The following is a 14,790-nucleotide window of genomic DNA, read 5'->3' on the forward strand; positions in this document are numbered from 1 at the left end:
TGTAGTTACAATTTGAGTAATATCTTGCTGAAAAAAGGATACATTACTCCGAAACGTTGTCCTATTTGTTGATGTTGGACGACAAAACAATGCGTTTGGAAAAATTACGGGGTTTCTTGTCCAACTTTATTGAATCAAATAGAGTGCCTTAATAAAATAATGATATCTACGAAAAAAGTAAGTGCAACTACCAAACAGTTAAGGAAGAAATGTATCAAAAGATTGAAATGCGACCCATAGAGTAAATTTCTTTGAATCGTGTACACGCACTCAGATGTGCTATTGCACAGCAAAAAGACCAAATGAGAAGAGTTTTGTCAATATATATATATATATTTGTTCATTTAGAGCATTAGAATATTGAAGAGTGTGGGTTTTAGTGATCAAGATCAATAAACCATGAGTATTCCAAGTGGTGGATTATTCGAGAAATGGTGTATCATGTGACCTGCATAGTATACTTTGGACGCCATATACAAGCAACCATCCACATGTTCTATGTAAGTTGGATTCTTTCACCTTGTGTTGAGGCCAAGTTTTCAGTTCATTTTATCGATCATTGAATACTTTTGACTGGGGACGCATAAGGGACTCAAACTTACAAGCCCTCAGTATGAATGGCATTATCCCTAAGCTTTTGGTATCCGCTCATTTCGCATCGCATGTTACTATTCTCGACAATCAAACACAAAAAATTGTGTGTTATTGCGTGTGTATCAACAAAACATGCACGCCTAGTTCAAAAACAATAACTTTGGATTGCTTCGATAGCACCAAGTCAGCACGCTGCATGATATTATCTTTACACCCTCTCTCTCTCCCCTCCTCTCTGCGTGGGAATACTCTTCTTGTCCATGTGACTAAACTTGCAGAACCGATGTATATTTCAAGCTGATTCGACTTGGGAAATTGCTCGGAAGGTTCCTGCAGATTCACTTTATTTGTCATATTCATTGTTTAAGCAGCCTGTCAATATGGATGTTACACCTAATATCATTATATTGAAGAATTTCTCCTCCTTTGTCTGTTTTGGCCTACTAATTGCATCTCTCTCACTTCCAAACAAACATTGTGCCGCCCTTCTTCTTCACAAGCATTATCAATGCTTGATTCTCTATTTTCAGGAGATTTTAAAAATACTGGTAGAACAATGAAGCAAGTTTGGGGTATCCAAATTGAGTTATGATCATTAAACAATTGTTCTTTCAACATTGAGGTAGGCGTTTGAGAATAATATAATATCTCCAGAAGAGCAGTACGTTGCAGAAGCATTAGATTTAGCGTGTGCAATGCAAACATGCACTTGACTGGTACAACTATTTAGTTGACGAGAGACCTGTGTCTATTAAATTACTTGTTGCATTATCTATATATAATTTGAGATCCCAGAAATCCATCTTTCAGCTCTTTTTCTTGGCCAATTTCATCTGTTCAATAGAGCAAATGAATCATGTGCCGTAAACTCGTGGCTCTTACCGACTTAACTGAAGGAATCAACAATCCTCTCCTTCCCTTCTATGTTTCTCTGATCATCCTCCTCTTCATCCATAACCAATTCAAGGCTCGACCGCTCATTAAGTCGCCGGCGCTGCCTCTTCCACCAGGACCCCGTCCATGGCCAATCCTAGGCAATATGATGCAGCTAGGGAAGATGCCTCATGTTGCTCTATCGGAATTCGCCAAAGTATATGGCCCTCTCATATCCTTGAAGCTCGGCACTCAGCTCGTGATCGTGGGGTCGTCACCAGCTGTAGCCAAGGAAATTCTTAAAGAGAAGGATCTTTTGCTGTCAGCTCGATATGTCCCTCATGTGATGCCAGTTGAGAGATCGAAGCTCAGTTACATATCGCTCGGATGGTCTCCGAAATGCGGGATCGGGTGGAAGTATTTGCGAACAATATGCAAAACTGAGCTTTTCTCAAGGAGCGCCATAGAGTCTCAAACACGTGTTCGAGAGAAAAAGGTCATGGAGATGGTGGAACTGATCAGTTCGAAAGAGGGCGACGTAGTGAATATTGGAGAAGTTGTTTTCGCGACTGTACTCAACATGCTGAGCAACATTCTTGTCTCTAAAGACTTCATAGAGTTTAAGAATGGGACGGTGGATGGAGAGATGAAAAATCTCGTCAGGCAGATGATGGAGGTGTCTGCTATGCCGAATATTTCGGATCTTTATCCGATCTTTAGTGGATTGGATCTCCAGGGTCTACAGAGGAAATCGAAGGAGCTGACAATGAAGATGAACGAAATGTGGACAGCCATTATTGAAGAACGGCGAAACCGGAAAGGAAAAGAGGGCGATGAAGCAGCACAATCAGACTTCTTGGACGTTCTCATTGAAAACGACTTCACCGATGAAGTAATCAACCAACTGTTCATGGTAAGAGCTTTATAAGGGCCTAAAGAGCAAAAAAAAAGTACATATGAGCTGCAGTTTTCCACTTTCAGATATCTGAAGCCTCTTATCCTGTTTTTTAGTTCAAATTTACATATGACAGTTGACAAGTACTGAATAGGAAAAACTTAGAACTCAAGGGCCATACTAAAAATTTGTTGTCTTGTGGAGTATTTGATGTCATAACAAGAATAAGGTTATACTTTATTACCCTTCATAAACATTCATCATTGTAATATACCTTTGAGCACTTCACATGACAATGTAGACAATTTTTCTACCGGTTCTTCTGCTTCAGTCGCCAATAGTCATATTATATATTACTTAAGGAGCTACCTGTATAAAATCCCAAAAAGAGGCGGAGCTACTTGCAGTGAAACCGTACAATTAAGTCCTCAAGGATTAAAATAGGAGAATTAGCTATAAATATGGGAAACAAATTTCTAAATAACTAAAGAATCACAAATCAATTCCTGACATCATATCTGACTGGAAAAATGATTATCGAGGGACTAGCTGTGCATAGGCGTTGCTTCAAGCTTCGCTTATTTGTCAAATGAAATTGGGATTATCTTTGGCATGCTTGTTTCATTGTCGGAATACCATGTTTCCAGTTTTAGAGTCTATTCAGCATGTACAATGGATTGAGTTGATTCTGCTCTATATTGCAGGAGCTTTTCACTGCCGGAACAGACACCAGTAGCACAACAGTTGAATGGGCAATGGCAGAGCTGATAAGAAACCCAGAGTCCATGGATAAAGTTCGAGAAGAACTCGCAGAAGAAATCAACCAAGACAAACCAAAAGAATCCAACCTATCCAAATTTAAATACATGAAAGCTTGTGTCAAAGAGACACTGAGGCTACACCCACCAGCGCCATTGCTCCTGCCTCACCGTGCTCCTCAAGCGTGCAGTGTGATGAATTATTTCATCCCTAAGAACTCTCAAGTACTAGTCAACATATGGGCGACTGGGAGAGACCCTACGATTTGGAAAGATTCATTAGAGTTCAAACCAGAACGGTTCATGCAATCGTCCTTGGACTTCAAAGGCAAACACTTCGAGTTTTTACCTTTTGGCGCTGGAAGAAGAATGTGCCCCGGACTGCCAATGGCTGCTAAGCAGGTTCCCCTAGTTCTCGCTTCCCTGATTAAGTTCTTTGATTGGACACTTCCCCATGGAACCGAAATTAGCAAGTTAGATATGACGGAAAAATTAGGCATCACTTTGCAGAAAGCACAGCCTCTGTTCCTCATTCCTAAGGTTAGAAAATGAGGATCAGCATACTGTTGTTTAATTATGTGTGATGCCAAATCTCCGCTTCCTAAGATTCTATCAGCCTGCCTTCATAGAAAAATGTAAAAGTAAAAAGGAGGCTGTCTTTGTCCTCCATGTAAACATCAGAGGAATTCGTCGTCAAGACATTTTAATGTGCAACTATAACCTTGATCAGTGTAGTTTCGTCGGCGAACTCATCCCAAAATCGCAGCGGCAGGAGATCAAACAAGATAATAAGTGTACAGATTGTATGAATATGGATGATAAGCACAAGAGAATAATTCCACTGCAAACAGTATTCTGAAAATTACAGACTCATGACTCTTGACTAGAGCAAATTGATTGACACAATGTGAAAGATTTTCATCGTACATAAAGAATCAAAATACTCGACACAAAATGACACCAAACAGCTAACAATGTAAACCCGGAATTTCTACAACGAATGAACTTTTGATCAGTATTGAGCTACTCATATAATGCTAGTATCCCGAAGACAAATCTTATCTGCAGCAAAAGAATGAAAGAATGACGAGTCTTCCTCTACCTACAAAGAATTTCATAGTCATCTATGTGCGGAAAGAATGGAAGTTAATGGTTTGCATGGTGATAAGAAATGGAGATCAGTTCGGCTGAGAAAAGGAGGATGAGCTGCCTGCAACATCAGCAGGTGCCCATGCCGAGACTGTATAAAGAGGCTGATCCTGCCAACTCAGAGTAAGCGCTGCTCTCTCTTGCCCGCACTCGCTGACAATAAAATCCTCATCGGCGTCGTACATCTTCAACAGCATCTGGCTTTGAATTCTCTCTCTTTCGGTAGTTTCCAAGCAACGGAATGCTCCTTGCTCCATCAATTTCCTCCAGTCGTCGAAACTCTGGTGCCTTTCCAATCTGTCGCTTCCTTCACAAGCGACAATATTTCTGATTTCCCGGGCAAACATCTCCTCTATCTTAACCCTGGCCGCACTCTCCAGGGGAAGGCTTGAATGAACTGAGTCAAACAATGCTGAATAGTATCTCAATGAATTGATGACTCTCACTTCCAAGCCGCTGGTATTATGATGGGCTTCTTGCTCTGCCATTAGGAGAACCACTGGGTTCGTGCTTCGTATCAATCTGAGAAAGTCCCTGAGTGCTCCTCCACTGCCATCATAAAGCGTCTTGTGCAATTGGCAAACACAGTTCACGGCGACACTCTCTCCCTCCTTTACGTGAAGCATCCACAGCCTCACGTCCTCCAGCCGATCCACAACCGGGTGAAACTCAAAAGGAAGGTTGAATGAACCAGCGAATATGGCCAGTCGGTCTCCTGTTTCAACTAGTTCCTGCTTAGACTCACCTATGCCGGTAATCCTTACATGGCTAGGAGGATCGGACCGAGAGGCTAAACTCTGAAACAAACTAGGCCACTGAAGTCCTTGCTTGATGTCGAAATCTATGATGTGAATCCTGTCTTTCCCTTCAAATGCTCTTAACAGTATCTCATTCGATGTGAAATGGATGAACTTGGGGATAGGGCTAACCTGGTTCAAAAGCCGCAACGCCGTTCCCAAGTCCTCATCCACCCGATCAACTTCCCGAGGGGTGGTGATGTGAAAAACATGAGGCCACAGCCTTGTGACTCGTAGCGCTAAAGCCTCAGTATAGTAAGCGACCACGCGACTTATAGTGGATCCCCTCGGAGAGGCAAGATCACCCAACTTAGCAATGAAGTGGTTAATCGCTGAAATATTCTTGGACCCAATCGCCTCTACGCATGACGTAAGCAGGCTAACGAGCTCAAATCCATGACGCTCTCCGTGGTGATTCTCCTCGCTGGCTTCCAAACTAAAACCTTCATGTGGATATGGGTTCCCGGAACCATTCCCCGCTTCGTGCTCCGATATGTTTTCGTGTAGCCTAAGCGCCAAGCTCTGACTGTCTGACGAAGTGCTTGATCCCGAATCTTCTTTCACCGGCCCATGGCTGATCTCGACATCCTTCTCGCCTAAGTCTGTGATCTTGGTCACGACGGATTGCACCCAAGGATTGTTCGACAGCGGCAAAGGGGGGGAGACAACCTCGCTCGGAACGAAACAAACTCTTTCCTCATCATCCTGGGAACATGTGATGGAGAAAGGGATTGGAGAGGCATTGAAACTTGGCTGGAACCAGAAGCTGCCTCCGCTCAATTGGCCTAAGCTCAGGTTCTCACCCCCTTCACCAACAAAATCAGGTTTCTCATTCACATTGCCATGCCTTTTCCTCTTAGCCCTGCTGACACAGGACTCATCGACAGAACTGCGATCCGCGAACCTCTTCAAGCTCTTCCCTCTCTCCCAGAACTCTCCTTTGACCTCTCTCCTAGCTTCAATTGATCCCTGAGAAGTGGTTGCCAATGGAGGCAGCCTGATGTGCTGCTTGAGAGAACAAGTGGTGGTGGTTGCTTCAATGGATGATTTCTCCACAGAAAGAGATACTGGCCTGAGGGACTGAGGTCTTGAGTTCTCTTTCCTGGAGAAACTACATGGCAAGTCCAATCTCTGGGTGCTCATTGAAGGCAACTGGAAATGGCAAGCTTGGAACTGTGCGACTGCAGATGACTCACTCCTCAATCGATGCCTCGGTGACAACAAGGTAGAACTCGAGCACCCAGCCAACATCCTCTATCACCTTCCAATATTTCTGTGATCTTCAGCTTCAATCCACCCACCTGTCTTCTTTTTACCCTTTCTACTCCTATCTCTCTCTGTTTCTAACAAGATTCTGAACGTTGCTTCTTTCGTTTTTTTTTTTGTTTTTTTTTTTGGTCAGCTATGAATTTTCACATAAACTTTGCTGGTGTATTGGTCTGTGTGACTATGTGAACGTGTGTGAAACAGCACAAGAAATAGGAATCCGATGAGTGAACAAGGTGAAAGAAAATTGTGTATTTGAGTATTGAGTGCTCCTATACCAACACAAAGAATTTGCCACAACTCAAAAAGCCAATGCACACCCCCAAAGAATTCACACCACTCCCCAAAAGGAATAAAAAGAATGAAAGAATTGTGAACTAACAAGAAAACCTACCAGAAAAATGTCATCGGATTCCGCAGATTTCAAGAAGAGCTCATTGGCAAAAGCTGTGATTCTCCCTCAAGATTCAATCCCCACATACGAACTGAGCTAAAGGCGAAAACTTTCTCGAACCCGAAGCCGAAAACCTCCATCAACGCTCGACCCATCTCAGCATTTGGACAAGAAACGACGTCCATGCCAGCAGCAGAGACAGGCACTCCGAATCAAACGCGAGACCCAGAAGCCCCCGAAGAACCAGCAACGACTCCCGAAACATGCATGGACATGGCACATTCACAGCAGCAAGTGCACCTCCCTCAACACTCACACTACCCAAAAGAACCAGAAACCATGAGAGGCCTGTGCTTTTATATACTGGGAGGAGGAAACATATGTGATGGGGGGGGGGGGGCTGCTGTAGTGCCTGGAAGGTGGTGCTAGCGAGTTAATGCTGCTGCCGGGTGTGGGTGTGTGTGGGGGTGTGTGGGGGTGCGTCTGTGATTATTGCGTGTTTTTCACTCATGGGTTTGTGTTGATTTGATTTACCCAAGGCATTGAAAAAGTGGTTAATGATGGTGCTGGTGATGGGTGATGCAATGCTCTCTCTCTCTCTCTGCGGGGGGTTGGGGAGGGGGAAGAAAAGAGGGGCGCAGCACAGCATGGCGTTCGAGAAAAGTCGCTTCGCCCCCGCACCTCCCGCAAAGTGGAGGGAACCTCGCCTTCTGGCCGTTGGATCCCCGATCCGACGGCGGAGGCCGAGAGTCCAAGTGACCGTTGGGGGTGGTCGGTGGAATGTTACCGTTGCGGGGTGGAGGGGAGAGGAGTTGGTGTACGGAACCGGGGTCACGGGGGGCGCACGCGGGGGTCACGTGCCTGTCCCCCCGTGCCGAGGCAGAGCGACGCCACGTCACGTTTCACTCGACCGTTGCGCTCGTCAATTGTGCGCTATGGCCCCTGTCTGCTTTTCTTTTTCTTTTTCTTTTTTTCTTCCTTTCCCTTTTCTGGCTTTTTTGCCTTTTGTTCGGAAATTTCTATCACCCTAATTATTTATAATTTATTTTTTTTCCCTCCCAAATCTCCTTTTCCTCTTTTTCGCTTTTTAAGTGCATAATTGAAAATTAAGGGGCACGTGGCCGCTTGTGAGCCGCCATTAGGGAAATCTTGCTTTGATCGACTTAAGGGATTAGTGGGGCCTTTTTGACCGTGGGGTCCATGGATTAACTCTTCATCGGTCACAATTTTCTTTTCCCTTTTTTGGCTTCTACATTGGAGCATCTAATTTAGGGTTTAGAGTTATAGAAATGGGTGTTGAGGAGAAGATAAATAAAGGATGGAACCATGTGAATCCAAAGTGAAGCCACACTTAACAATGCAAAAAAAAAAAAATTAGTAAGAATGAGATTATGAGTTTAAATCATGGTCATGGACAATAGATTTGTATTGTTATTATGAGATAATAATGTATATATTCATGTTATTATTAATAAGTAAACCTTAGCCGAGAGGCACGGATAACATAAGAACTGTAGTAACACGTTATGCGAGGCACAAATAAAGATGAAGAAGACTAGGGTAGGTGAGACTTTAAATGAGTCTTATAATTTAACATCACTATCTCACAATCACAATGGAGTCAAATTAAGATCACACGTGAATGGACGGATCCAAGGGACTTGGAGGAGGCATTGATCTCCCAATTTCATAAGTACAAATGAAATTGTCTGTTGGAACTCGAAGGAAGTAAATTTATCTTACCTAACATTAACATTAATGTCGAATAATCTTTTAACTTCGGCCCTTACCAATGTTTCCTTACGTTAAGTTTAGAGAAATACTCCCCTCGTTTGAATGGTCTAAGTTGGAATCGAGTGAAGAGGAACTTCTTTTGTCGAAGGAAATGAGAGGCAACCTTTTTAGGGTTTGCCTAATGAGCTCACGTATTCATTTCATCCTAATAACATGAGGGGTTGCTCAAGCGACAAACGCATTCATCCCTCTCGTTGAAATTACACATCGCTTGACAATGGAGTTTATATGTTATTTATATACGTGCGATCTCTCTTCACCTATCAGTTTAAGGTTTTGCATTGGCATCTCATTCAAAACTTGTGTTCAGATCTTTACATTTCCCCACTCTCTTGAGCCACACTTAGAAAGGACAATAGCGAGGATTAGCCGGGTGCTCAAAGAGATATAAAAGAAAGTCATATTTCATCCTAATATTGGCAATAACCGGAAATAAATTCAAATTGCACAATTTCTCTTGATTTTGCATCGTCTACTTTCTTTCAATTAAAATAATAAGGGTCATTTTAATATGTTATTTCGTTACGATCGAAACCTATTATTGTTTTCGTTTTGCTTTCTTCACCTTTTTTTTTAACTTCTTGTTGTTTTCCCTAAAGATCACTCTAGAAGCTGGATCAGTCGAGGAGCATCATAGCAAATCTGGACCCCACCCGCTATATAAAAAAATAAAACAAAGCTGAATATAGCGTGAAGTGTAAGAGTACCCACAAATTTTTCAAGGCCTTATCCAATTAACAGCTTTTTTTTCTATGGACCTGAGTTGTTGTCTCTGGGCTCGGCCCAAGTGTAAGTTGGCCACATGCATTGCCAAAAGGCAATTTTGCAAAGCTATGCAAACTGGGGCACCCAATGGAAAATCTTAATTATATGAAGACCTCGATTTCATGTATTTGACTTTTTATACATTCTCATATGTATGTTAATGTGTCCATTCACATCAAAACATGGATAACATATCAGCTCTTTTTACTCTATTGCATTTGAATCATTGAAGTTCGAGTTCGAGTGCAGCTTGAGCTAATACAAGTTATACAAACTACGGTTTTCGGATATACTTGACCAAAGTCGAGCATGTTAAGTTCTTTTATCGAGTTGAACATGGTAGATCAAGCTCGAGAGGATAATTTTATGTGTTGATTTCGCTTTGAGTTAGCTAGAGTTGTGAACAAATAACAAAAGCAAAACGTACCCCAAGTGTTTTCCATGTTAACAATCAAAATCCATCAAAGACAGATTAGTATGAAACTCGATCCCTCAAATGTCAAAATCTCCATTTCTTTTACAATGACCGAAATCCAAAGCGATAAGATGGTCCATGCTAACCTAATTTAAAATGGGCACATACAGTCAAACTAGTAGGGTCATTTTCAGACGCAGCATGCTTACTCAGTTAAATAAGAAAATTATTGTGTTTGCTAGAGCAGATAATTGAATAATATTTCGAAAGGATTAGGACCTTAAGCTAAGTTGTGTCATTGGTCCTTCCGCAATCTATCATTGTCGTTCTTTTTCTCTTATATTATTGCAGCTGACATGCAATCACATAAGGGATTTTCTCTTCTACACAATGATTTTGCGAGCAAAAATCAACAACCACGGTAAAGGAAGAGGGAGAGATCGAGATATCTTCAATTGCTAGCTTTTTAGCAAAAAAAAGGAATACTTTAACATGCCTTAACGAGAGCAATTAGGGCAATTACGAGAGCATAAAATCACTTTCTTAGGGTAATGAAATGCGATCCACATGAAACTAGCTCGCAGGCAAATCCATCAACCTGTTACAATATCTTGAGGCTAATCTTTATGATCAAGGGCTAGCTATAGCTTCCTTCTTTTTACTTTTTCTGCTTTATAGATCGTGTTTATGCGGAAAGTAATGCTTAGTGCACCGAAATTGATGTTGGAAATGGGTCAAGAAAAATGCTGTGACGTATATTCATTGGAAGTTGACATGACTCGCTTCTTTAATTGTCTTACAAATCGCCCATTCGTCGATCTCTACATTAACTTACAAAACAATCTTAGTATATTTATTATTTTTCTAAGATGCCAGTGCCACGCATGACGCGTTAAAGATGGTATAAAGAATTAGGCTGATTTCACCCGATTATTCGGGGCATACAATACAACTAGGCTAATTCGGTCCAAATTAGTAGAAACTAGCTAGGCCACTTAGGCTGCGAATGATAACTATTATGTTTCTATTTTTGTGTTCCAGAAACAAGTTTGGAATAGAAATCTTTTTATCGCTTGCCCTAGCCACTAGCCGGTCGCCCACCTACTGCCCATCACTGCCCACTTGCCGGCTGCCGTCTCCCGCCATTCGTCTTCTCTTGCCGACAGCCGCCGTGGGCCGCTATCCGCCGACCACCTTCTCCCATTGCTGGCTGCCCTCCTCTTGCCACCACCCACCTCCCGCCGCTTGTCGTCACTCCCCTCCCGCCCCCTTTCCGCCTCTCGCCGTTTGCCTTCTCCTGCCGACGGCTGCTGTCCGCCGGCCACCGTTTCCTGCCGCCGGCCATCCTCCTCCCGCCGCCACCCACCTCCTGCCGCTGCCCAACGTCGGTCGTCATCCTCCGCACTGGCCACGTTGTCGTCCGCCACCGCCTCCCCTCACTGTCCGCTGCCCGCCATTTGCTGCCATTGTTTGCCCTCCTCCCGCCGCCGCCCCCCTCTCGCCGCCCGTCGCTGCCCGATGCCAGCCGCCATTCTCCGCACTGGCCGCATCGCCGTCCACCGCCACTTCCCCCCGTCGTCTGCCGTCCGCCGTTCGCTGCCACCATCCGTCGCCCACCGTCCGCCGCCGCCATCCACCCACCATCCGCTCGCTGATCATCCAAGAGGGAGAAATTTTATGCCATTATCAAACAAATTTTTGTTTCGGGAACATAAATTTTATGTCGTTATCAAACGTGTTTTTTTGCTCAAAAACTCGTTCAAGAGCAGAAACAGAAATATTTCTGGCTAGAAATTGATTTGTAAAACAGAATAGTTGTCATTCGTAGCCTTAGATTTCAAGAAGAATCGGTTTGGCCCTAATTCAACCCGAGAATGGGCCAAACCGGTACGATTCTTTGAGCGAACCGGCTTTATAATCATGGACTCCAGTATGAAAATCTAGGCAAAATGACACAAACAATCCCTGAACTTTGGCCCAATGTACAATTTGGTCCATGAACTTTTAATTTGTTCAATGTAATCCATGAACTTTAACCTAATGTGCAATGTGGTCCCTGAACTTTTAGTTTGTTCAATGTCAACCCGAAACTTTTGGTACATGTTCAATTCAGTCCCTGAACTATATAAAAATATTCAATGTAGTTCTTAAACTTGAATTAATGGAAATGACTACATTGAACATTTTCATATAGTTCAGGGACTGAATTGATCATGTATCAAAAATTCAGGGATGACATTGAACAAAATAAAAGTTCATGGACCACATTGAACAAATTAAAAGTTCAGGGATCAAATTGCACATTAGGCCAAAGTTCAGGAACTGTTTGTGTCATTATCCCAAAAATCTATCCATAAAGCTTTGAATATGGGAAAGTTCTTGTATTTAAAAGATCAGAACTGTATGCCTGATAAATCATTTTATTTTTACAAACAGAAAAGAAGAACATTTTCAAATTTCTAGATAGGTTTGGGAATATCTCGATTCATAAGACAGATCGATCAGGTCCTACATTGGCCGGTTCCGTTTCCAATACTAGGTTGGTTATCGACCCGTTTAGGAACCGATCACCGCCGTTAAAGATCCATTTTCCCCCACAGGACAAGTGGGAAATTCATGCACGGTCAATCCAAGAACTTATTGTATTGTCCTCAACTTAGGTCATCAATGACATATGTAGAGACCTTGCTTCGTTTAACGAGCTAAATTGTTTAGTCATAGTCAAAAGTGGTCAGATGGAAGTCATCTGATGGGAAGCTGTGTTAATCTTGGCACATGAGCTGAAACTGCTGAAAGTGCAAGTGCCGAGCGCTCATAATAATTGTACATTAGACAGGAAAAGGATGCTTCATTAAATCTACCCCTTGTTTTATCTTCTCGAGATGTTTATGATTCTATTTGTCGCATTTTCAACAACATATAGTGACTTTAGACTATATATATAGACACACACACTCTATTAAGCCTATTAAGCTTAAAGGCTTCTCAATGATAAATTCGTTTTATTATGTGGTTGAAGTTGAAGAGGTGTGTCCATCTTCTTAAGAACTTGTGGACTTGCCAATAGTCATCTTTTACGTTACCTAAAGCTTCAACAATGAACCGAGATTTTGTCTAGATGAAACTCTTTGAAGATTCTGTTGGAGCAGATACATTAGTTGTGAATTTTATTATTTTAAAAATTGGTATAAAAGATAAGATATAAGAGGATAAGATCGATACGATGCGTATTAAGTCTATCTATAATCTCATAAAAACACTGGTATGAGATAATTTTAACGTCTATTTAAGGTTTCACGAGCAAATTAGGTGAAGAAGGTAATCACATACGCCTACAATTTTGCTCTTCTACATTGGAGAAGGCTTAACTTGAAAGCTTGAGTTAGTAAATCAATCACATAGGCATTTCACTTTCAAAAACAAAAACCTTAATACATTGAAGCACATAACATTATTAGGCTCACGGAACCACAAGAATCGTCTCCTTCGCATGAAAAGTATTAGAAATATTATGCTTTTTTTTTAAAAATAATTCAGGGGGCTCGAATACAAAGGTCCAATACTTTAAATTCCTTCAACACTCAAGCAACTGTGTCAGTAACAACGTGCAAACATGGACATTTTGAAGATGGAATTGCCACTATATTTTGGACAAGATTCGAAAAGTTGACTTCATGCATTGAATTTAGTAACAAATTTGCAATTTATTGAACATTTAATTATGCACAAAAGATGTGTCCCTCGATCTTCCATGTATTGCATCTCAATGCGACAATCTGAAAGCTAAATAAAATATGGGCCTCTTTTTTATTTATACGGTAGGAACACAAATGAGCAAGCTTCCACAGTACGAAGATATATTCAGCAATTCATCCTTAAACAAAATTCAAAGATTATAAAAAAACGTTTCAAGTTTCAACCAAAAATTAGAAAAATGGGAAGTTATTAAAGAAGCGGACTACACACACCAATCGAGTTAAGCATGGCCACATGTAAGTTGTAGTGTGCACGTATGCTTAATAATGTAATGTTTTATCTCCAGTCAAATGGGATTGTGAGCTCTCTTGGATGGGTGCAATTATTGTTATTTTTCTTTAAATTCCTTTGCATTACTTAACAAGCCTAAGTTAACTTTATGCTTGAGAAATTAGATAGATTTGGTCCAGATACGTGCAATCACAGCAAGAGCCGAACATGGTTCCAACTATTATTTGTCAAAAATGACTTATGCCTTACGTTTTCTACTAGTCTCGAGTGTGCTTGACCTTTGAGGTATATTTGGATTATTTATTATCACTTCATTAACTGTCTGAAAATATTTTAAATCTAGTGTACTTCAATTTGCTCATAAATAAATAAATCTAGTGCTGTCAAACTCGTACTCTGCTTCTGGAATACTCGTGTCCTTTTCTCTTATGAAATGATCCTAGATCATGTGAGCTGCTTTTGCATGAGTACTTCTACGAGAGTTTTCATGCAAGATGCTGAAGATTACTTCTTTTGACAGTATCTTTGACTTTTAGCTAATCTTATAGTTAGAACTTAAATTTTGTAGGGACGGGCAACGCATGTACCGAACAAATCACTTCTTCACTTGTGAGATTACTATGTTAGTCCAACTCCCCTTTAATCTAGAATCAAGTGTCCTTCTACACCAACGATTCTCAACTTGCCTCCATCGATGGTCTCTTTCTCCGGACAGAATGCCAACGGCTATCCTCGTCAAAATATGACTAAGAGATAATTGCACATACAACAAAACTAACTCATTATAGGAAAAACATAAGAGTGAGCCCTAGCTGTGTTGCCAAAGTCTCGACTAATTAGCCTACCTAATTAGATTTATTATCACTCGAAATGTTTTAAGAAAAAAGGGGTATGATTTAATCAGATCATGTTAACTCACTTTTTTCCCAAGTATCTAATAAAGATTCTGTTTTCACTATATAACGTTCTCTCAAGTGCGCCTAATAGGATCCCTACTCATCTCTGTTGTGCTCCGCATGCTCGAGGACCATTCGGGATGTATGTTGTGCATCTTTTCTTATTCAAGTTTTCTCACTCTCAATCTTACTTTTTTTGCATTCACG

At 41.5% G+C, this 14,790-nt stretch overlaps 3 protein-coding genes across 3 annotated transcripts; 1 reads left to right on the forward strand and 2 right to left on the reverse strand.

The window, feature by feature from the left end:
• Nucleotides 1–1,092: 1,092 nt before the first annotated feature.
• On the forward strand, nucleotides 1,093–3,809 carry LOC115692495 (probable (S)-N-methylcoclaurine 3'-hydroxylase isozyme 2). The gene is made up of 2 exons (XM_030619352.2): nucleotides 1,093–2,380; nucleotides 3,067–3,809. Exons 1-2 carry the CDS (start codon nucleotides 1,451–1,453, stop codon nucleotides 3,670–3,672), a joined length of 1,536 nt encoding a protein of 511 aa, XP_030475212.2. The 5' UTR covers nucleotides 1,093–1,450; the 3' UTR covers nucleotides 3,673–3,809.
• Nucleotides 3,810–3,932: 123 nt separating this feature from the next.
• On the reverse strand, nucleotides 3,933–7,338 carry LOC115692517 (scarecrow-like protein 28). Its single transcript, XM_030619394.2, has one exon. It carries the CDS (start codon nucleotides 6,315–6,317, stop codon nucleotides 4,299–4,301), a length of 2,019 nt encoding a protein of 672 aa, XP_030475254.1. The 5' UTR covers nucleotides 6,318–7,338; the 3' UTR covers nucleotides 3,933–4,298.
• Nucleotides 7,339–10,811: 3,473 nt separating this feature from the next.
• On the reverse strand, nucleotides 10,812–11,333 carry LOC115692521 (uncharacterized). Its single transcript, XM_030619397.2, has one exon. The coding sequence runs from the start codon at nucleotides 11,331–11,333 to the stop codon at nucleotides 10,812–10,814; it is 522 nt and encodes a 173-aa protein (XP_030475257.2).
• Nucleotides 11,334–14,790: the final 3,457 nt, after the last annotated feature.

Source organism: Syzygium oleosum, unplaced genomic scaffold (genome assembly GCF_021117445.2).
Source record: "Syzygium oleosum isolate NSW1041296 unplaced genomic scaffold, Sole_v2.1 Sole_v2.15, whole genome shotgun sequence".
Taxonomy (NCBI): domain Eukaryota; kingdom Viridiplantae; phylum Streptophyta; class Magnoliopsida; order Myrtales; family Myrtaceae; genus Syzygium; species Syzygium oleosum.

Bases quoted from the DNA above. Each gene is read 5' to 3' on its own strand.
- LOC115692521 (XM_030619397.2), bottom strand. From the start codon at position 11,333: ATGGCGGCGGCGGACGGTGGGCGACGGATGGTGGCAGCGAACGGCGGA.
- LOC115692517 (XM_030619394.2), bottom strand. From the start codon at position 6,317: ATGTTGGCTGGGTGCTCGAGTTCTACCTTGTTGTCACCGAGGCATCGA.
- LOC115692495 (XM_030619352.2), top strand. From the start codon at position 1,451: ATGTGCCGTAAACTCGTGGCTCTTACCGACTTAACTGAAGGAATCAAC. The intron at 2,381-3,066 runs GTAAGAGCTTTA...TCTATATTGCAG, and splicing joins TAATCAACCAACTGTTCATG to GAGCTTTTCACTGCCGGAAC.